The 24,496-nt window shown below is 41.2% G+C and overlaps 1 protein-coding gene across 8 annotated transcripts in view; it reads left to right on the forward strand.

The window, feature by feature from the left end:
* Positions 1–15,023, forward strand: part of SLC8A1 (solute carrier family 8 member A1) — a 368,211-nt gene extending 353,188 nt beyond the window's left edge. For all 8 annotated transcript variants that reach the window (XM_087863708.1, XM_087863710.1, XM_087863712.1 and 5 more), the window contains one exon: positions 11,655–15,023. In XM_087863708.1, coding sequence (XP_087719834.1) covers positions 11,655–12,031 — 377 coding nt within the window. In that variant the 3' untranslated portion in view covers positions 12,032–15,023. The remainder of the gene's footprint in view (positions 1–11,654) is intronic.
* The last annotated feature ends 9,473 nt before the right edge of the window (positions 15,024–24,496 follow it).

Below are 24,496 nucleotides of genomic sequence, written 5' to 3' on the forward strand. Positions count from 1 at the left end.
AGGACCTGCAGAATGTGGATTCTAAGCCCACCCCGCATTCCCCTTCTATCTGACTCCTAGAGAGCTTCAGCTTCCTCCCCTGAAAAAGATCAGGGCTGATAGTAGCTGCTCCCGTCCCCCACCCACTGAATTGTCAGAAAGAGCAAATAGTGTAATATCTGTGGAAGGGCTCTCAGAATTCTAAAATTCAAAAGACATTTTAAAAGTATCTACCAAAAGCTATACTAGGTGCCTGGGAAAAAGACAGGGACAAAACTCGACATTAGAGTTCAGCCTCATCACATATTCTTAGCAGCTTGGATACAGCTCTACCCCTTCCTTTCTAGTCTCTGTGTTACAAATTACATCTCTATTAAGAGCCCAAGTGCAAATGAACACTTGGGTATTATGTCCCTTCCCAGAAATCTCAAGGGGACAGAGCCGTTAACAAATGAATAAGCGAAGTAATGTTGTGGGTTGAAGTCAATGGAATATACTACTAGTAAATACAATATGATGTTGCTGGAACACAAATACAAAACTGAGGGGTGCCTGGGTGGCTCAGTCATTGAGCGTCTGCCTTCGGCTCAGGGCATGATCCCAGAGTCCTGGGATTGAGCCCCACATCAGGCTCCTCCACTGGGAGCCTGCTTCTTCCTCTCCCACTTCCCTTGCCTGTGTTCCCTCTCTCGCTGGCTATCTCTCTCTCTGTCAAATAGATAAATAAAATCTTAAAAAAAAAAAAAAAAACAGAAGATTTTGGCTTTGCTCTATAGTCCATCATGGCCGGACAGGAATGGCTGGAAGGAAACTAAGACCCACACATCTCTTCCCTTCACAGTGGGTCCTCAGAAAACTTTTATAGTGGGTGAAGTTTGTTTTCAGAATCCATGTTCTACTTTATGGCCTGTCCTGGGCACCTTCTTGACCCTGAACTCCAGGCCATTCCTGACGGCCAGGAAATCTCTTCATCACTTCCACCCCCCCTCACACTGACACCCACTAGAATGCACTTGCTCTGTGTGTCTTCTCTCCTAGGATCCCACTACCATAGCCCTGACCACTGAAAGGACCAGAAAAGGCTGAAAATCAGCCTTCCATCCCTGAGACTTTCTAAAAAATGTAGATTAGTCCTTTAATAATGCAATAGACACACTCTTTGTAAATAAAATGGGAAATATTAATAAGCACAGAATAAAAAATCATCCAGCAATCCCACCATCCATTTGTATTCTTGTATCTATATTTCATTTTAAAATCCTGGGACATTTAAATAAGTTGCACAAAAACATATATACAAAGATACATCTAATTACCCACACTTTTTAATGGACTTATATCAGGCATAGTTACAGAACCTTTTTCACTCAGCAGTGTCATGAACATTTTACTTTGTTATTATACCTTTGACCATAATTTTAACAGTTGCACATTAAAGTTGTAATTTTACCGAAACAATAGGTTTCTACTTTTTCTCTAACACAAAAATTCTGTACTGACCACCCCCATACATAAACTTCCACACTTGCAGAATTACTTCTAAATCCCCAGAAATAAAAATGCTAGATCAAAGATTTTGTGGATTTTTAAGACTTTTGATAGACCATATGATTAATCCATAGGAATAAGCTAATGGAAAAAAATTTTACACCACATCAAGGTAAAGTAGGAGCAGAAATAGGAGAATTACCAAAACTCTCCAGAACCCCCTCAACTCCTACCTGTCAAGTAGCACCTGCTGCCTCCAGGGCTGGGTTGAAGTTGTATTTAGTGACATTTTCTGTTTCTTGAGTTGCCTCCATTTGCCTTCTTTTAATAGCGTTTGTGCTTTCCTGAACTCAAGACACAGAAAGCAACCCCTTTCAAAAAGAGGAGGTTTGTGTGGAATAAATACCTGGGTAAATATCCACAGGACCAAGGCACATGTTGGTGTCTTCAGTGTATTGTGCAGATCTGTAGACTTTGAATTACACCAATATAGCCCAGCTGACAGGCAAGTTCTCTTTTTACCTGGAAATGAGTGTGAGGATTTCTGTTTTCTCCCAAGTTATAGTATAGTCTTTCTATCAGGTCCCACTCAGCCACCTCTAGTTCTAGCAAGACGTGGGGCACCTATGGCTGTACCATCTCTAAAGTAGGACTTGAGAAGATTCAGATAGGAGATAGATGTTCCAGAAATAGAACAAAGTGTAGAAGAATGAACCAGGGTTTCAAAGACAAGGAGGGTTGAGGGAAAGAGGGAGATTATGGGGAAGAAAGAAGCGAGCTGGAGGGACCCTGTTTTGTGCAGGACAGCCCTGGGCTGTGTTTGAGGCAAGGAGTTCCAGTTGTATCTAATAACAAACTGGTCTGGGAAAACGATAGTCAGCTATTTGTTTTAGTCCCAAACTTGCCCTGTTTGCCTTTTCAAAATTAGCAAAATATTGCTTGACTAAATCGCAGCAATGTTTTACCCTCATGGACTTAGTATTAATAAAATAAAGGTTCAATATGGGGAGCCTGGGTGGCTCAGTCTATTAAGCATCCAGTTCTTGGTCTTGGCTCGGGTCCTGATCTCATGCCTTATGAGATCAGCCCCAAGTTGGGCTCCATGCTCAGCGGGAGTCTGCTTGGATATTCTCTCCCTCTGACCCTTCCCACACTCATGCTCTCTCTCTCTCAAATGAATCTTTAAAAAAAATAAAGGTTTATTATAAAAATGATAGAATTATGGCTCAAAATTGAAAATATTAAAACCTTGATGTTATTTTAAAAGTAGGTCCTCTCAAACTTATTTTTATATACTAGAAAGACAGTGTAAATATAGTACCCAAGAGATACCAGGAACTTAAGAAATTGAAAAAATTACTTTGTATTAATATTGTTCTAAAGGATTGAAGGGTCGTTCATGAAAATAGCCCCTTCTTAATCTGTTTCTGACCCACGCAAATATTTTTCTAAAGGAGTCAGGCTGATGTTTCTGTGTACAATGATTTTAATCCTTTTCTTTCAACTGATTAGCTATTTTAATACTGTGTAGTTATAGTCAGAGGTGAATGTGATAAAGTTTCTGGATATTTTCTTTGAACCCTTTGTCCATTTTCAAATTGCAGATATGTTATTTAGTCCTTGTTAATATCCATGCTCTTGTGCTCTGGGGCACCTGAGTGGCTCAGTGTGTTGAGTGTCTGACTCTTGGTTTCATTTCAGATCATGATCTCAGGGTCATGAGAGCAAGCCCTGAGACTCTGTGTTCAGCACAGAGTCTGCTTAAGATTCTCTCTCTCCCTCTGCCCCTCCCCCTGCATGTGTGCACTCTCTCTCTAAAAAATAAATAAATCATAAAAAATAAACCACCATGGACCTGTGGTTAAGAATGTGAACTCTACCTAGGATCATATTCGTTTGGTCTGAATCCTAGTTTCGCCTCTTACTGGCTGTATAAATCTGGACAAATTTCTTATACTCAGGGATTCAGTTTTCTCACCTATCAAATGAAGATAATACAAGTTCCTACCCTTATGGTTGTTTTGTAGATTAAATGAGAAGCCATATGTAGAGCCTCGCCAGGAGCCTCATAAATGTTAACTATTGTTGCCGTTCTCACAGCCATCATTTCTGGACATCAAAGAGACATACATTCTCCCAAAATCCCACATAAGGTCTATGAAACTTAGATCACCTAGCTGAAGGAAACCATAATGAAAGATTTTAATATTAACATTCCCTTTGTTATCACCAGAACAAAGAATTCTGAAATGTAGTAGTATTTGCTGAGCACCTACTAACTCCCAAACACCATGCTAAGCTGTTTTGCAGTACTTTTGATCACCTCCACGGCTATATGAATGGGGATTTTTATTTTCCCTATTTTACAGATATCAGAGGCTTAAAGAGAGGTTATCCCAAGGCCATACTGCCAGTGCATGGCAAATGGGACTAGCCAGGTCTTGCTCCACAGCTTAGGCTCCTTACTACCATAACTGGAGACATTATGCAGCCCACAGGAATCAGGGCTGGCATTCTTCAGGAATGACGGTGGTTAACCACAGAGTAACATGGAACCAGGTGACCAAATGAACTACTGACAGTGACCTCAGCTTGCTACGTATCTCGATGACAAGCAGAACCGCTGATTCACATGAACCTCCTGGAAACTGTGCAATATTATGGTCATCATCAAGCTGCCTGTTCACCACTTGACCAGAGACAAGAGACTTTTGTCAAGTCAGTCAACCCTGTACCCCTTAGTTTATCTGGCACACATTGGAACTTCCACCACCATAATCTGCATGAACCTTTAATTTGAGAAAGGAAACAAACAGGACTCCCAAAGTGAAAGTACCAACCCTGCTTAACATACATAATCGAGTCCACTCCAGAACTATGTTAATCCGAGTCTCAAGAGACAACCAGGTCAGAATACCACTTCTTTGACCCACACCCAGCAAGTTGGCTTGGGGTTTTTTTGAGGGTCAAGAGTGGGGGTAGGGAGAGTGATGGCACGATTGAATAGAATAAGCCCCATCTCAAACAGAGTTCTTCGAGAGGCTCAAAGGTTTTTATTGACCTCAAAGATTTAGAACCAGGGATTTTAGAAAATTTGAGCAAACCTCATGAAGCTAGAGGTTTGAACACGGAAGGGGAACCTTGGATCCGCTCTTGGGTATTTATGATCATCACACTAAAAAATCATCCCATTCTGAAAGTGTTTAAGAGTGGAGTATTATCATTTTCTTTTGAAAACATGGATCAAATTACATTTTGGAAGACCGATCAAATGGCGCTGTTGGTTTGTGTTTGTTCTCTGCTTTGTGCTTTCTAGAAAATAAACCCCTAGTATTTTTCTCTTTTAATTAGAATTCCCCTCTTTCTTTGAATTTAAAAATCTACCAGGAATTCATTTTTGTTTTAAAGATTTATTTGATGGAGAGGGAGAGAGAGTGCGCAAGCACACACAAGCAGGGGGAGCAGGAGAGGGAGAAGCAAGCTCCACGCTGAGCAGGGAGCCCAATGTGGGGCTCGATCTCAGGACCCCTGGATCATGACCCGAGCCACAGGCAGATGCTTAACCCAATGAGCCACCCAGGGGCCCCTAAAATCTACCAGGATTTCAACTACGTAATAGGAAAACTAAGTCCCAGGGTACCCTTGCAAGGTGCAAAGATTCAAGTTAACATATGAAAACAAAAATAGCTATTCAATAACAAAATATGGTGTCAGGGCTATTCCATGGGTTATCCCAGCTAATATGTGAGAGGTGCCATTGGCCTTATATAGATGAAGAAACAAAGGGTCTGAGTGGTTAGTGGATCTCAATCTAGTTGGGGGAGCTTTAAAAAAATTACTGGTGTTGAGGGACACCTGGTGGCTCAGTTGAGTGTCCGACTCTTGATTCTGGCTCAGATCATGATCTCAGGATTGTGGGATCAAGCCCCACATCGGGCTCTGCACCTGGTGTGGAGCATGCTGAGGATGCTCTCTCCCTGCCCCCCGGCCCCCCCACGTCCACCCCTTAAATAAATACATACATAAAATTTTTAAAAATACCAGGGTCCAGACCTATGAAGCAGAAATTCAGGTAGGGCTAAAGAGCTGGGTTTTTTTTCAGAAGTTGCCCTGATGCTTCTGATTTGCAGTTGGGGATAAAAACGACTAGAAGCAGGTGTTCTGATCTGCCAACATGAGTCCTCTGGAGCTTTTTACTTACCTCTGTTTTCTCCTCTTCTAAAAATAGGTCATGTCACCGTCTCTATTTCTTTTTTCTCTCTTTCAGGAGCAGCTTTTATGGGTAGAAATCGCATTTAAGTGTTTTTTCCCTTGTTCTGTTTTTACAACTCCTGACTGGTCATTAATCAATCAAACATCACTAATTCCTTGATCTCTTGAACTTTGCTTGGAAGTCAAATAAGGATTCTTTTGAGATGAACCAGTGGAATGCGTGAGGCGCTGTGGTTTTCGTATTTACTTGGGTAAATGTCACAACTAAAGACAAAACCTTGTCCAAAGTCCTCAGTGACAGAAGAATTAGTACATAAACTATTTCCATTTGAATTCTAAAAGAGCAAAAGAACAACGTTCATAGAGGAGAAGAGCGAGAGAGGAATAGGAGCATTGTTTCAGCAGAGATGCCTGCCTTTCAGTAAGATTAGGGCCTTAAAAACCAGAACATCTCCAATGTCATTTTATGACTTAGGTTACACGGAATTTTCAAAACAAAAATGTCTTTGATTTTTCAGAATTTTATTCTCTATCACGTTTTTAAATGCATAGGACCATAAAGTAACTCTTTAAAGGATGTGATAACTCCCTAAAAGCTTAGAATTCTCACATTAAGTCAGAATTCCTTACCACTTATTGATTCTCTTGGGATCTGATTCTGTTGTATTATAAAAATAGCTAATCATACCGAACACTCATTAGTTTCAGGCCCTCATCTGAGTGCCGTTCATGTTAACACATTTCTTTCAAAACCCTATGAAGTAGGTAAGCTTCTTACCTGGCAAGTGACAGAGCCAGAATTCAACTAAAGTACGTTTCTCTCCTCCTTTGGCTTTCATAGCATCTATGCTGGAATGAGGTTTAAAGATAATAAGAGCATTTGGGCCCCCGGGTGGCTCAGTCGGTTGAGTGTCCAACTCTTGGTTTTGGCTCAGGTCATGATCCCATGGGTCCGGGGGATGGAGCCCACGGACTCTGCCCTCAGCGGGGAGTCTGCTTGAAGATTCTCTCCCTCTGCCCCTCCCCCAACCCATGCACTCCCTCGCGCTCTCTAGAATAAACAAACCTTAAAAAAGTAGTAATATGAGCATAATGTAACTTGAGAGGGAGGCTATTACAGTTAAACATCCCCAGCCCCACTACCAAGCCCACCCAAGTGGTTCTATGAGTAAAATAACCTCTATATCTGAGGGCATCACTGTTTCTAAGAGAAATCAGCTGCTTCCCTAAAACAAACATCTGTCCCTGTCAGCAAGGCCCCCCAAACTGTGGGCACTTGGGGCAACGGTCATTTCCGTGCCTTAGAGCTGTGGTTCTCAAACAGTGGCGTAAAGAGAATCACCTGAGGCACTTGTTAGAATGCACATTCCTGTGTCCTTTCTTCATAGAGTCTGAGTAAGTGGGTTGAGGGTGGAGCCCCAGATCTTATAACCAGGCTCCCCCAGTATTCCCCATGCCAGTGGTGTGCAAACTTGACATTACACGTGCTGTTTCCAGCAGTCGTCACTGTCACCATGTATACCATGGCTTGATGGCTGGTCAAAGTGACTTCAAGTAAATAATTTTGCCAACATTCATCTATTTGGAAAAGGTAAAGGACTCTGTGCAGTGTGGTTTAATTTCATAAATGCCGTCACAATTTGATCAATGGCAATATCTTCAGCTCTAGAGATCTTCCTAGGATCTTTGAAGATTTCATTTAAGCCGTTCTTTAAAAGGAGAAGATATTATCATTAATCAATTCTAATAAAGAAGAGTGCCCGTGTACCAGCTCCTACGAAAAAAAAAAAAAGAAACACCAAAATCAGACATGTGAATTTAGTATTTTGATGTGTTCTGTGTACCACCCCGAACAGTAAACTTAGGGACAGTCTTAGAGATAGTCTCGTCTAAATCCTTTATGTTTAGATGAAGAAACTAGAACCTAAAAAAAAAGTGAAGTGTCTTACCCAAGAACACACAGATAGAAGAGCTAAAACTGTCTCCTTAATGAAGCTCTGTACCCCCGGTCTGTCTTTATATTGTCAGGAATTCACAGGTGCTGGGAAAGCAACCATGCCTCCACGAGCAGGCTAGGTCCCAATTAAAATCACTGTCAGTGTCAGTTCCTAAGCACAGACTGCCTGAGAGTTGAACAGCTGGCCCCCAAAATATGCCAAGACTCGAGAATAAATCATGTGGGATGAAACCTTTGCTCTAGATCATGAACCCTCTGTGTGACCTGCAGGAATAAATATAGTAAGTATCCTTTTCACAGAAGAGACATTTAAGTCTGTCTGTAGCTATAAAGTTTGAGAAATTCAGGTAAAAAATAATTTCTCGAGGAAAGGGGAGTGTACTGACCTCTTGTGCTCATGGACCAAGGTTACGCACAGTAAACTCAAGATAGGTCTGCAGAGAACAGTTATGTCCAGACTCTCTGATGTATAGTGTCGCCCTAGCCACACTGTCTCCCAGCCAAATCTTCCGTTACTGATTTATAGTCAGAGGTACCAGGAGGCAGAACAAAAAGCCTAAGACTGTCTGACTAATTCAAAACTTATTAGAATTCAAGGTGAGAGTTAAAAACAAAGATTCCTACTAGAAATCTCACCTAAGGTGTATATATGTAGGAAGACATAGATGTATGTAATTATCAACATATCTTAGTTTGTACCAATCACATGGGAAAACTGATTTGCATAGGTTTAATGGGCCGAGCTCCGCATATGATTACAGCCCCTTTGAGACCACAGTAGTTATGTCTCGGATTTTACTTTGGGGAAGGGCATGTGAATGGCTCTTGCCTTGTTCAACCATAAGCAAGGTAGGGGCTTCGTGTTCAGGGTAAGGCTTGGCAGTGCCTGACGTATGGTGTGTAATGTGTTGCTCTTTGCACGAAGCAGTAAAGCAGTGATAGGAGGTAATTTGGGGAGATTCCATCATACTGTATTTGGAAAACAGAATTGTCTCTGCAGGAGCTAAGGTTAATGGTTTGGATTTGCATGTGTCTCTAAAATTTTTGCATCACTTTTGACTTAAAACAGACAAAAGGCCAGATGTAGAACCCAGGTAAATAAAACCTCCCAGACTCCAGAAGGCCCCAAACAGGTTTCATTTATGTAACAAGCTAGTTACTTTGCTTACTCATTTTGTAGGGAAGCCAGAGAAAGGCGTTGGACAACAGGAGCCCGTTATTACAAGAATTCCCATTCAATATTCACAACAGGCTATTGAAAGAACGAGGGAGGGAGACATCCCTGCAGACCCAGGTGTGCCCTGCGTTTCAGGCAAAAGGACCGATCTGAGTGTTCAGGTTCCCTGGGCCCAGGAATCTTTGATTTTATGCCTCATTCCCTTCTGGCATAGAGGCAGAAACCTCCAGAAAGTCTAGGGGTTGAGCAGAGACAGGTCCCCGGGAAGTCCAGTGTGCCATGTAGCACGTGCCAGGGGAGGTAAGCAGGTGTGGCCTCATGCCAGGTGGCCTGCCCCTGCAGCATGGGGAGAGAACGTCCCCACCTCGCCAGCCCAGCCTAATACGACCATCTGTTCGCCACCAGCTGGTACCAGCCGCCGTGTCATAGCCTCTCAGGTGTTCCCCAGCAGCAGCCGAGCTGTGAGCTGCTTTCTCCTGCCTTCCATGCTTTTCCTTTCCTTTCCTTGCTCAGCTGCCTGTCCTTAAGAAAAGCAGAACACCTTCATTTTTTTTGAGGCTGCTGCTGCCGCTCCTAATAACTCTTCCTAATGAAGTGAAGAGACCAACAAGATTTGTCTCACCAGCCTCCCGATCAGTCCTCCCTGGGCTGCAGTGTGTGATGTGAACACAGAGAGCAGCGCACATCCGGCCGGTGGGTGAGCAGACTGCTGACCCCTTCTGCAGTCTTTGCTCTGAGGCAGGAAAGAGCATTCTGCAAGAACCTGTTCCAGAGTTTCCGAGTTGAAGGAACAGGGCAATCTGAAGTGAGCAAGGGAAAACATTCGTCTTCCCGGGAGCGGCGGTGTGGTGCAGAGAATGGGCTCTGACATGGGATCGGTTTGGTTTAAACCTCCGTGTTCTATCGACCTATCCAAGAGGCGCTCCCAAACCACAAAAGGGAACAGCAGCGCCTTTAAGGCTGATGAGAGGGCTGGATGAGAACACACGTGTAACACATGCAGGATAGTGCCTGGTACAGAGGAAGCAGTGTTTGCCTTAGTTTAATTATAGAACAGTAAGCAAAACCTGCTTTTCCATTGCAAAGGTCAGGATTAATGCAATGGGGCCCTCCGTGTTGACTGACTTCCTTTCAAAAAAAAAAAAAAAAAAGATACTGCTTCTGCAGTACCCTCTGAGCAGCCGGAATAACCTACTTGCCAGGGTAAAGCACAAAAATCTACCGACTGATAGAAGTTCACATGCTTTATGGATCATCCCCAGCGGGGATTTACTGAAGGTCGGTGGTGGCAACAGAATAGCAATGGAGGGGAGGAAGTAGTCCCGATATGCCACAAGCCCATGCGTGCTCAGAGCCTCCCAGCAACCCCCAGAGGACCAGAGCAGATGACACGACGACACCTTGCTGTAACGTCATAGCTGCCATTCCTGGCTCTGCAAATGTGAGTTCAATTTGACAGTTACTCACGTCTTCTATAAACCTGTGCAAGGTGTTCGGCCAAGGTAGCTGGGAGGACTTTGATACTGTTAATGAGACAATTATATAGAAAAGAAACGGAATATCTTGCAAGTTCTGTTTACGTGCTTAATAAAGGGCGCTCTATCAGATCCTGCCTCAACTGCTAGTAAACTGATCTAGCCTGCTTTACATGGTCTTTGCAAAACAACAAAAAGAGCTATTCTTACTTTGTACCGAGAAAGATAAGCATTTTCACATATAGTATTTCGGGTTAACAGCACCCTAAAGTGGGTGTCACTATCCCCACTTCACAGATTAAAAACTTGGAGGCTCAGAGAAATTAAGTAATCTGCCTGGGGTCACACATTCCATTGTGAAGGCTGGATTTGAAACCTTCTGGCTCAAACATGCTCAAAATCTCTATGCTCTACTCATCAAGGATATAAGTCACTTCTTGTCCTGCTCCTTGTATGCACCATGATTTTCCTACCTTCAGGAAAGAATGCGCTCGGGGTTATTGAACAAAGCTTGAGGATGGCCATGGGTACGCATGGCATAGTGAAAGGTAAGACGGCCCAGTGAAAGGCACTTAGAGTGAAGGCAGGAGACCCTAGCGCCAGCCCTGAAACAGCTTCTTCCTTGTTGTGTGATGTTGCACCCATTACTTATTGTCCCTAATTCCAGTGTCCTCACCTATAAAGAGCCCTCACCTTATAGAATTGTTGTCACAATCAATGCAGTAAGGTGAGTCATTTTCCCATCCATTAGGCTCTAGGCAAATGCCAGCTATTGCTATGGTTCAATCAGCTTCAGTTCCACTGATGATTTGCTCTTGAATCTTTGGAAAGACCTCCCAATGCCTCACCTTTCTCATCTGTAAACTAGAGCTAATGAAACAGAACCTTTTATTAAATATCCTCCAGCAGCCATTCACAAGCTTTAGTGACCTAACCTCTTTGGGGAGGTTGTTAAAACGGATTCCTGGGCCCTGGTGATTCTGCTCCAGCCCAGCTGCATGGAGCCTTGTGCTGTTCACTCTTAAGGAGGACCCGCACGTGATTCTGATGTCGATGGGCCATGATCACTCCGAAAAATGCTGCCCTGCAAGATCGATATTACAAAGCACTGCGGTAACTGTGGGTAGAGAACTTGACCACGATCATCTGGTCAGAAACACAGCCAACACTAAACCTTTGACTTCTGATGTCTCGATCCTATCGTACTGACCACAGGACAGGGACTCCCGAGAACAACAAAACCCTCTCCTGGTCCCTGGGTTTCCACTGGGGGATTTGATCCTGGAGTACAGGGACGAAGCTTCCAGTGCTCCACAGTCCTCTTTAAAATACCGAGTGTCACTGCCTTTTTCTTTTTCCTCTGCAGACACATTTGCAAGCAAAGTGGCGGCCACCCAGGACCAGTATGCAGACGCGTCCATAGGTAACGTCACTGGCAGCAACGCGGTGAACGTCTTCTTGGGAATCGGCGTGGCCTGGTCCATCGCTGCCATCTACCATGCAGCCAATGGGGAACAGTTCAAAGTGTCCCCTGGCACGCTAGCTTTCTCTGTCACTCTCTTCACCATTTTTGCTTTCATCAATGTGGGGGTGCTGCTGTATCGGCGGAGGCCGGAGATCGGAGGTGAGCTGGGTGGGCCCCGGACTGCCAAGCTCCTCACATCCTGCCTCTTCGTGCTCCTATGGCTCTTGTACATTTTCTTCTCCTCCCTGGAGGCCTACTGCCACATAAAAGGCTTCTAAAGGAACAATCAGATATAGTAAATTTATATATATATATACGTATATATATACATAAAATATTATGTATAATGAACAGAGGAAACTGACATTTGTCATGTTCACTTACCTGCTGATGGAATCCAGCTTCAAGAGCATACTCTGTACTAGGGCCGGAGTGAGAAACCATCACCTCCCATTCCCAGGGGCATCGTCACACTGAACAAGGCATGGAGGCAGGGGCATCTTTGCAGCTCAGCCTAGAAGGACTGTGTTCTCTCCAGGTTCATAAATCGTTAAGTCTTTGATTTGTTTTCTGTTTCTGCTTGTTTGGGGTGGGGGCTGGGAGGTGGCTGATGTTTGACTTCTATTTTGTGTTGTTTTGTTGGGAGGGTCACGTTTTTGTTTCTCTTCTGGGAGGTGATGACCAATCTAAATGCAAATGGGTTTTGGGTAAAAATTTAAATCATTACAGTTGCTCTCTCCAAACACTTTAAAAATTATTTTGAATTAAGAAGGGATATGGGCATGGAAGAAACAGCATGTCTTCACTAGATCACTAAATTTCATGCTTTGTCTGGAATATGAGCAGAGGTAAAGCTGCCTCCGAGAAGAAGCATGGGAGCTCGAATGCAGCCAGGAAAGCGATGGTTCTAGATACAGTCTGATATTTAGAGATACGATGCCTGGCACTCTTGTTCAACAGGTACAGGAATGACGTGCCTCGATTCCCAAGAACGTGCAAAGTCATTTATTTCTTATCTCTTTAGCTCTGGACTATGATTAGCAAGGCCCTTATTCTGGTTTTCCAGCCTGGCTAACCCCCCCAGATCCCCATCCCAATCCTCCTCCCTCCTGACCCCCACCTCTCATGCAAACAGGAATAACCCCAACTCAAAAAGCACATCATCCTTTTCCATTTGCATCAGTGTGTCCCAGTCCCATGTTTGCTGTTGCCTGGGATCATCCGTCGGTTTTATTTTCAAAAGCATCCATGGCTTGCACAATCCTGTTCCAGTCATGACTAAACATTGGCTCCTTCTTCATGTGCCTGGTTGGGAATGTTGTCGTGATACCTGTTACACAGTGCATGGATGAAAAACAAAATAAGTGTATCTGTATATAGTAGAGTATAGCGTATACTGTTCTCCCATTCAGCAATGTTGACTGGACACTGAAGACATAAGTGAGTTTCCTTTTCACCTGAGTTGTAACTTTTGTGTTGTTATTGAGTTTGATTTTACTATAGGGATAAAAGGAGAAAATGGCTTATTGTTCATGGACCTGCACATTCATTTTTAAGAAGCAATAACAGTTCACTGGGAAGTTAAAGCTATTGAGAGGACAGCAGGCAAACTACCAAGTATCTTCATGGAAAATTAGCCATGTGGAATACACCAGAGGCCTCTAAACGGTCACCTGTTGATGATTCTGGAAGGCCAAGGAAAGAGGTGTAGAGCAGTGGCTGGAGTCGATGTGCCCGGGCTTTGAGAGCCTCCATTTCCATGACACCCCTGTCCCCGAAGTATTTATTCACTTCTGCTCTGTCTGGCACAGATGGTAGATAGTGGTTTGTTCGTTTTATTTTTTTATGTAAAAGGCTATTTTGAGCCCTGTTTCTTTCACCACCCAGACTCCTCTGATTGTATCTGCAGTTCCTGAGTAGGAAAGGAGCCAGGGAGACCAATGGGCCTTTACAAGGGCAACCTCCGTACTTAGGACTGAGGAGTAAGCAATTAAATGAGATTCGTGCCTCCCGGGAGGATTGCGCTGGGAGGTTTTTCAGCCTGGAAAAGGAATGGCTCTTTCTATTTCAAAATACCAAAGAGCGTGGATAAACCCAACATTCCAAAGTAGTGAATCCAGTAATGAGGAAAAATGGAATGACGTGGGTCCCGTCTCAGAGACTTCTCTATCTATAAAGAATCCCAGGCCAGAGACACCACTGGCCCTCTGTATTGATTCAAAGATACTTAAGAGATAAAAGCTGTTCAGGGTTATTTCCTCTTCTTCTACTCAGTAATCATGATCATTCATCATTTAATAAACATTTGGTGACCGAGTGAGTAATTAAATGCTGGTTACTACTCAATATGCCAGGTACTGTGCTACTCTTGGGGCCTAAACCATGAACAAGATAACCCAGATCCCTGCCCTCAGGGGGCTCACAGCTAGTGTGATTCCTGTTTCCATGGGTAAAAGTTAGCACGGCCATATGGAAACAGTTTTATCTTGCAAGGAAAAACCCAATTGCAAAACTCTTAACATAAACACGTTGAAATTGAACAAATACAGTTGTCCAAATAGCTAAGATTTTAACTAAGAAATAAAGCACAGGTTAGGGGAAGCATCCTATGTATCCTCGGCTGATCTCGCAAATCTGTACACCCCCCCATTGTAAGCCAAGAAAGGCAATCTTGGTGGTGATCCAGAGGACCGAAAAGGTCCAGCTAACCCCAGTTTTTATCCTTGTTGGTCAACAGTACTTTTCTATGCCCCACACCTCTACAGTCCCTCCTATCTCCAGGAGACTCACCCCAGCAGGCCACGGCCCAATGCGGTGGGTCTGAGTCTTTTAGGGGTACATTCTAACTCTTTTTTTTTTTTTTTTAAGATTTACTAAATGGAAAGCTAGCCTAGAAAACACCAAGTAAATATAGTCAAGGGATGTGAGTTGTTTAAACGTTAGATTTTGCACTCAATTTTAGCCATATTTGGAATGTCAGTAATCCCATAGAAAATTTTCACAGAGGACTTTCAGAAATTCTTGCCATTGAATTTTAATTTCAAAGCTTTTTGGTTTGTTTGCTTTTTCAAGTTTCATGTTATAGGGAAAATATGATTCTGATTGTTCAGAGTTGTTAATAATTGTAGTTGTGTAAAATTATTTCATTTTGTTTATTTTGTGTGTATTGTGCACAGCTTTAGGGGGGAAGTGCACGAATTGTGCTGTTCCTTATAAATGGTACACATTATTGACACAGACAAATAAAGTTTCTAATTGTTTCTGATTTAATCACTAGTGATACAGCAAAATCTGTATGGGATGTTTCCTCTCATTGTCATCTACTTCATTTTTGTTTTCATGTTTTGAAGAAATAAAGACCAAAAAGGTATTACCGTGCAGTTGGTATCCTCATCCAAAAGAAAGAAACTAGATACCCAGTATTCAAACTCTTGCAAATGTCAACCCTTTGGTCATACAAGGTTTCCTTTTTTTAATGTCCCAAGAGAGCAGAGTGTCAGAATATGTGTCTATCTGATGGTACTGAGATAAATGTTGGATGTTTCTCCATTTCACTAATTGGTTTTTTTTTTTACATCTTTTAGTACCACTTTATGCTTTCTGCATCCCAGAACATGAACCTATAAACGGTTACACACGAGACCACTTTTTAGCAGAGTATGACAGCAAATAAATCAGTCCCAATAAAACCGATCAGAAGTGACTAGTTGTTTCCTAAGGGATACTTAGTTGTTTAGTATCATGTATTATATTCCTCTTGATTCCCAATAGAACTTCCTTGCATTAATTTCTGACTAATTACCTGTTATTGACTTTATGTATCATATAAAGTTATCAAACTTCGGTTTAACACAAAATGAGCAGCCGACGTTTATTTCTTTAAATACCAAAGACAGTAATGCAATGACCAGAGTAGTCTTGACTGTTTAACTACCCTTCAACAGAATGTCATGGCTCAATGGTTCCCAACGTCTTATAAGCTAATTTTAGTTCAAAGGTAATGATTCAAGCCTGCCACCAGTGAAGATTTCAGAGAGCTTTGCTTTCCAAACGGCATACACACAGTTTTAATTGTTGCTTTTCAAAGAAAAAAAATTATAAAGTACGCTCTTTTAAACCACCCTGCAGGCATTCTGATAGGTGGACCCCGTTCACAATGAGAATTCCTAACACAACCGCTTTCCCCCTGTGGTCTCACAGGTAGCAGAAGCACTTGGCCTTTTCCCCACAGGGCTGTATTCCTTGTTGATTCCACAGCCCAGGATCCTTGATCCTGACCTGTCAAAAGAGAGATTGACTGGTCTGTTCTACACATATCTGCAATTAGAAAAGAATAAATTTCCTGCAGTAGATGCTGAAGCCTTCCATTCTCTAACAGTGACAGAAACGTCACCTTCTCAAGAAGGTCAATCAGCCCCTTTAAGACTTATTTTAAAAAGTGTTTCCTGGTTCAAGATGTAGAGTGTCTCTTTTGAATAATGAGTGATTCATTATTTTGATGAACAAAATAATCATCTCGGGCAGTTGCATTCAGAGCAAGTCTTGAGTCTAGTTTCCTAACTTCAAGAACATTTGGCCATTTCGTGATTGACAACGCACAACCTCAAATCTCTCCCAAACTTACAAGTGGCACTCACAGCTTTTGTTACAGGAATCACTTCCCTTGGCGAAAGCATTGTAGCTGTTGGTAAAATGTAGCATTTTAATTGAAAAACGAGGGCGTGCATTATGTGGAAGAGCTTCACACGATCATATTTTTCTTACAGAGAAAGATGCAATTATGAGTGCATTTATTAGCTTTCATTCAGATCTACTACATATTTTTGTTAATGGACTGCATTTCTGCTCTTCAATATTACATTCCAATCACTTCTAGCTATGTTGTCTTCTGCCCAACACATTGTAAGTGTTGGGTGGTTCAGAATGTATTCCACCTACAAGGACATAGGAAGGGGAGACAATTGCACTAGTTAAATACTTCACTTTTGGAGCTTAATCAGGCCATGGTTAATCACCTCCCAAGGCAGAGAATGTCCTATAGAAGGAACAGCCACTGAGAGCTAGGTCTCCCAAGGGAGAGCGCACTTCAGATTTCCAGCCCACGAGAACTGGTGAGCAGCTTCCTGTGACTTTCCCCTCTGCCTGCCAAGCTGTCCAAAAAGACGTCCTCAAGAGGCTCTACCAATTTTCACTTGTCAGAGTTCCTCTGATTTAATCTTCTAAGGGACCTTTAAATAAACAGTCATTCCATATATTACTATTTTGATGTATTTGTAGGAAAGAACTTTATTTCATAACTTCAAAAGGCAACAGGACTTTATAGTTAAAAACACAACTCATATCTTTACAGGAAGACTTGCTTGCCCCGAATCACCTTGCCTGTAATCAATGCAGTACTTCACAGATGCTTGACCTACTCACATTCTTTAGAATCCCGCGGTCCTGACCTTTATCAAAGATCCAGAGAGGCGTTCCCTTGGAAATATGCAATCGTAGTCTTTCTTTTCCCTAATTCCAAACCTTTGTATTTTTCCATGCTTATTCACATCATATTCATCACCCTTAGTAATGCTCACTATTACCTCTTGGCAATGGAGGGAGGCTCATGATAAAGTGCTCTGGGCATGTACTTCTGAAAGTGAACTTATCATAAGAAGAAACAAATATAATGGCACTCTACCTGGAAAACAATCATTTGGTATGTCTCTATAAGTGTTTAGGAGAGATTATACCCTACAGCTACCTACTACAGCAGTATTGATTTTACTTTTTGGATCACATTTTTCATGCTTTAGTGCCATCTACCTAGCCTTTTATCCTATCAATAGATTAGGTTTGGATCAGGATTAAGGACCCCACCCTAAACACACAGACACACACTCACATTCAACTCCTATGAAAGTTTCTACAAAGAAGTATGTAAACCTAGAAAAATGATGTACAGCTTCTGTGCCTCCAAAAAATGAGTGGGTCAAATGTTTCTCTGTGGGTATTATATTCCTGATATGCAAATGATAGTAAAATTTCCAATAACCAAACACACCAAAAGAGAAATTAGCTAACTTCAAATGCTGACTCGATTTTGACAGTTAATGAACAGCCCAGCCTTCCTAATTTGTTGACTGCAAAGACAGATCTACCTAGCCCAATCCAAGAGTGTACTGGGGATGACAGGGGACTTAATATCCTGGCAGCCCTCTATACTGGAAATTGTTTATTCACCAAGGAGGATCTGGCCCAGAGATTTCCAAAGACCTCTCTCTACATTCCCAAGTTGAAATAACCCACGTTTAATTTACAGAACTTCTTATTAGACCCCTTGAACCCACATGGTAGGACAAGAGATAAATTCTCTAGGGAAAGCTTTCTAAAAAATGTGATTCTGCTTGTTATGACCCTATCTTCTAATGTGAAGGTCCTATTCTTTCCAATTGTTAGGAACAATTCTAAGAATCCAACATATAACCACTTTTCAAAATGTTTCACTTAAAAAATGAACTTTATAAATACTTTAAAGTTATATGACCTAGCCAGTTCTGAGAAAAATAATTTTCTCTATATGTACATTTCTCTACCTTCTTATACTTATCTTAATATTAAACTTTGAAAAATGCTCCAAAGAAGAAATCTTGAAAGATTTTACATTCTAATAATGTCCACGTAAGTGAGTAATACGGCTAAAATAATGTTTTAGGTGAAAATTCTCTATGTTGTTGACAGAACTTACTTTAAAATAAGAGAATTTAGCACAAATAAAATGTGTGAGGTAATATTTCATCACAGATTACTCTTGTCTAAAATATTTGAAAGTCATTAACCTTAAGGAAGATATATTTCCAGTTTCCAAAAATAATAGTACAATTTCAGCTTGTATTCTGTTTTTATATGAAAATCAAAGCTGGGCATACATAACTTCTGACCTTGGGAACCCCCCCCCCCCAAAAGTATGCTTTTGGCACCTTTTTCCATATTATTAGTTATTTTGTGGAATACACTGGATCTATACAGGTGTCTCATAAAAATGCCTTCAATAATTTCCCTTTTTTGAGTCCAAGAAGTTTCTAAATTTCAGAACTTAATAACTTGACAATTTAATTTATAAAAGGCTGGTTCCCTTTTGATGTTATTAACATTTCAGAATTAATTTTAATATTTTAAATAATCAATCATCAGATGGGATATTGACCTTGAGTCTAACCCAAATAAACAATAAAGCCCAGACAGACCTACCAGTAGTTGAAAGCCTTCTGAAACACTGGCCTTTTCATGCAAAGCAAACAGGAGGGCTGTTTTTAATTTTTTTTTTCTACCAAAGGTTGCCATTTCAACCAGCATAAAAACAAAAAGTATTTGAAACGGTAATTTGAAGATTATTTCTATAAGAATCAGATACCGTTTCAGCGTTAAATCCCCTCTATCCTATCTTTTCCTAGGGTACAGAGATACGTACATAAATACAAAAACAGACAACGTATGTCAAATAACTTGAACTACATTTTTGGATGTCTAAGATTACCCTAAAAGCCCATGTCAGGCCAACTATTCCTTTTATCAGATGTCTTTCATAAATGAAAAAAGGGAAAGAAATACCGAAGGAAACACATTCCTGATTTTCTTTTTTGTGAAAGATGCAAATTCAAAGTTGTTTGAAAACTGCCTAGAATGTTAATTATATGTATCCTTCTAAAAACGTAAGTAGACCTTTCAAAGAAAAAAAAAATTCACTTTTCTTCCCTTCATTTAGCGAGCATTTCTGATAGAAAGTCTTTAGGATCAATTAGGGCACCCTTCTGACTTTTCCAATTACCCTCTGTTATTTGGAGGGTGTTGAAAACCGCTCTTGAGAAAAATTATGCTCATCTAGGTCAAATCCTGGGGGATTAAAAGGATGAGATTTTGTATTTTCCCTGGAAACATAGCACTGAGCAGGCAGGCTCCCATATATCACTTAACATTTTCTAGAAATGTGTTTTCGCACAACAGGAAAGGAGGAATGAGACTCCTACCCACTTCTTCCATAAAAACCTAATCATTTACCACCACAGATCTTTCACTAGCTTTAATTTAACTTTGATATTTTCACTGAAGCAACCCTCAACTTTCACATACACTGGTTGTGTGGTGCCTAGCATTTTCCCTCCAAGATCTAACAAGTAAACTAACCCTTTCAACTAATGGGTAATGAGATTTCTCCAAGGGGTCTAGCCAGGGTGAGGAGTGCGTAGAGAGAGGAGCAGTAATATTGATGTCAGGTCACTGGAGCCCATTTAATACTGGACCTCGTTACATACTGGACCTCGTTTGGGACTCCGATTATTGGAACTGCTGGAAGAACTTTATCTTACTGCTATTTCAACAAAATTTTTGTGGTATTGGACCTAAGCAAAGGATAACGTCATGCGAAAAACTGAAAGTCATTTTCATTAGCTCTGTTATTGTTCCATTTTGTAAGAAAATATTATCTTTGAAATTGCAGTCTAAAGTTCTTAAGAACAACAAGGATTTTGCTGCCATTAGTAATCCCTTTGGAAATCTGACACTTTGAGTCTTCTCTGAGACAGATGATACTGTGGTAAATGTATGCATGTGGCTTAAATTTTCTTGATATTCTCAGGTTGTCCTCACAGATCATGCATAGATTTATTTCTTTAAAAATGAGTATCTTTCTCATCAAAATGGATTGGGAATTTTCCCAACCACTGGTTTCATTTTGTTGAGAAAGGAATCTGGCACCCAAAGAAGCTGTGAGCAGTAGGGTGGCATCCACAACCCCCCGTCTATGCCCCTTTGCATACTCCTGACTCTTAATCCCTGTGGCACAGCTTTCAGAAACAACTGTAGATGATGAGAAAGCCAAAAGAAGAGACTTGTACGCACTTTCAAAATGGATTAAATCTGCTTATCACCTTGAAAATTTTGTTTAAATTTTAAAACTTTAAACACCAAGAGGGATGCATTTAAATGCCAATTCTGAAGCCAAGATTACATTTTTTGCAAAGCCATGAGGAAAATGTATGTTAATTATTGAGACATGGGATTTAGTAACATCAGTGCCCAACCCCTGCCCCCCCCCCACATCCCATTCATATAGCATTCTAGAGGCAAACAAGCAGCTGGGAAGGGGAGAGAAATCACCATCAGTGGTCCTACGTTATATCGCCATTCAGGTGCTAGACGGGGTCAGGAACTAGACAAAATAGATGGGACCAATACTAGTTCTCGAGCCTGACCACCACCCTTGGTCACCCCCATCATGGATGTGGTCTGTGAACATTAGAACAATGCCAGAGTATTCTTTTCACTTAATGTGAATATTACCTACAGTGATTCCTCTCTGCTCTGAGCCAGGCTGTTTTGTTTGACACAAATCTTTCCAGAGTCGTGCAGCTCAGTCAGAAACTTGCTGCCTGGCTGGAGAGTGAACCCGTCTTTTCAAACTGGTTGCCATGGACCCAATTTTCAAAAACATTAAGAAAGCAGCATAGCCAAGTGGACTGGACCTAGCAAGGAGACTAAACTTAGAGCAGTCCAAGCTTGTATTTTTTCTTCCTGGCCAATACTCTATCACTCCAACTCTAGAGGTCATTTCATTAGTAAAATGAAAATACTTGTTTTGTTGCTGTTTAGAAATCATACCTCTTTAGAGCTTGACACTTCCATTAACCCAAACCAGATCCATGTATATAGTATTATTAGGACTTTACCCAAAGATGGAGTTTTCTGTTGGAAAGATACCAGGACTGGTTTGGGTCCCTTTAAAACAACAGACAAGATATTTAATAACATTTGAAAACAATGAAAAAGGTTCAGCACAGGCTTCTGGGTTCAAGAGGAGGGCAGAGCTTCTGACAGGCTCTCTTGATGTTTTGTTCTTTCTTATACGTTTTTATCTGTCATGGTTCCCAGGAGTATTTCTCCAAACTTACTCTGTGGGAGGATACTGACATAGCTCCAGACTCTGCCTTTTATTTCCTAATTCTCCCAGGAGAAACAGGCATTCCTTAGCTTCTAATACAAAAGAAACAAGAAAAAAATGATAGCTGCCTCACTGGTTGATGCACAAGATTTGTACCAAAGCACAGACCATTCAGAGTATCTTTAAAGTATTTGAGGAAACATTTCCAACTCCTAATCAAAAGTCAGAAATTGCACTGATGCTAGGAGCGTAAATGTCACTTCGTCTTCCGGCCTGGTCCTCACAAATCAATAAGGGTTAAAAGATTCAGGGTGTATTTGGACAGTGCTGATCAATTAAAATTCAGATCTGGATACTGGGGCTAGATAAATATAAAATGGCAAATTACCTGACAAAAAAGAATCAGAAGTTAAACCAAACAGGGCAGAAAATCAGTCAACTTAGCAACTAGGTCTTCCAGAATTGTCGATTCACTTTATACCCAGTCAAAACTTTTTAAAAACATCTACATAGTCAAGGCCGTGGAAGAATTTTTAAATCAAATGTCAGAGTCTATTATATTTTTTTCAATCCTACAATTCTATAAACCTCAAGCATTTATTTTGTGCAAAGTATTGAATTAGGCACCCTGAGAGGATATGAAGAATTCAAGACAAAGCAGTTTTAAGAAAATTAACACCTGAATTAAGCCCTGAATTCAGTTAAGAGGCGGCCACTTGTGGCACTCAAATTAGCCTTCCATTTTGGTGGAGACATTTTATCAACTTGAGACTGCTTAATGGAGCCATTCTGAAACCTTTCAAGAAGCTATTCTTTACTAGAAGTAGAAATACCCATTTTCTTAACTTCATAGTCTTTCACCAATGAAATAAATGATTTCAGACTCAACTAAGAGATCCTGAGTCTACAATGAGCCAAACTCTGTGTGAAGTTGACATACGGTCTTTCACATTTCAAGCTGGGAAAAACCGATTACAAAGATCATTCGCCTCCCCATTCCTGAATTTTTTTTCTATTGGGTGTTGATACTAATTCATCACTGGATTTTCTTAACTCTGCCTGTTGCTCTTTGGACTTTGAGGTGTCTGGCTATATTTCGGTCAGTTACAACTCCAGCTGTCACATTTTAACAGACAACTAGAAGAGACCCCAGTCCCTACGTCTGAATATACAAGGTTCTCTTCATTTACATCAAATAGTCATTGGAGAGGAGACCCAAAGGCTCTCCTCTTTTGAAAATTAGTATTTGTTTCAGAGGGTTATGAATCTTCAGCTCTCTCTGAACTTGAATTCCCTCATCATTAAAGGAAGGTCTTTACCTTTAGCTTGCTTTCCCAGAACACATCGAGCCCTACATGATCTGTGGTTCCCTGTTATTGTCCACTGGGTATGGGTTGAAGGTGCTTTCCATTGTGAACCAATTTCTCCTCATAACACTTGATTTTTTAGTGTCAAGCCAATAAAACCACATTAAGCCTGACAGGAATTTAAAGGTTTATTTTGAAATAATTCTTTGTATACTGCTGGAAAAAAATTTCCCTTCCCAAACAGGGAGTGAAAAGTTCCTCCCTTTGGGGTAAACTTACAATAGAAAATTTGAAGAGATTGGAATGGATTCCACACCAGTGATCTTTGTAAGGCTGAATCCATTATTGTTCTAAATGTAAACTTGAAGTTCACACAATTTTCCCATAATAATTCCACTTCCTTTTCATTCTTTGTACTTAATGACAACCTTTTAGGAGAGAGACTGACAGCAGTTATTTTATACTAAAGTGAGTGAATACAAACAGGATGCATGTTGACCAGACAGAAAGATATTAAAAGATTGTAAAGAAAGATGGAAAAGGAATTCTTTTGCTCCAGATTCAACGGTCTTTCTCAAGCCTCCCTTGTTACGGAGCAAATGACTGCTCAAAAAGGTTTCACAAAGACTTAACTCCCACCCCTAGCAATCATCTGGTTTGCCCACAGCCCAACTGCCTCATTAGCAATCTGAAATTGCACAGTTGGAGAAAATATAATAGCAAAAGGATGTAGGCATTGCCCTGGGGAAAAGAAAAAGCAACCATGGTGAACTCTGCTTATATAAACAAAAAATGTTTTAGTGGAATAAATGTAAGCTTTCTCTTGAAGGAATCCCAGTTAGAGTGTCATTAGGAATGGCAAAACCATTTCAACATCGTAACAGTCATATATTCCAGCTTTATTAGCACTGAGGCACGACGCCAAACTTGTCAGGGGGAAAGGTAAACAAACATTCCCAGCACTGTAACAGATAAAGTGATCTCGTGAGCCTCCCTGTTCAGAAAAAAAATTAAAATAGGTAATATTTTTCTATAACTCTGTTAACGCCTATGACTGCCACCTAGGGAGAAAATGATTTTTTCCTTCTCATTACTAATCTTTATACAGAGCGGCTGTTCAGCTGCAGTAGGCGTGGTATTTTTATATTTTGTAAGTCCCTCGCATTGACTTTGACCCCTATTTTCCCATTTGATTAGGCAGTCCTAAATTGGAAAGGTAGGATTTTCTTTTTTTAAACAAATCTGCGCCATAAGCATTTTCAGAGGATGACCGCCTTCAGCCATCTAAGTAGCTCTGTCAGTCAGTGGTAGGTGCTTGGTGGAAGGCGGAGAACCTGGGGTAGACTGAGCCGTCCTTCTGCAGAGACAGCAGCTCATTCAGACCCTCGTGTCTCTCCCCCCTCAAGTCCTTGTACCAATCCAGTCTCTTGAACTGACCCAGCTCTACCTGTCAAACGAAGAGCAGTCTTTACCTGCGCTGACAGCCTGTCCAACTTAATTCCTCCTCAACTGACTTTCTC

This window comes from Ursus americanus, chromosome 7, assembly GCF_024610735.1.
Source record: "Ursus americanus isolate L20-20 chromosome 7, mUrsAme1.1.p, whole genome shotgun sequence".
Taxonomy (NCBI): Eukaryota; Metazoa; Chordata; class Mammalia; order Carnivora; family Ursidae; genus Ursus; species Ursus americanus.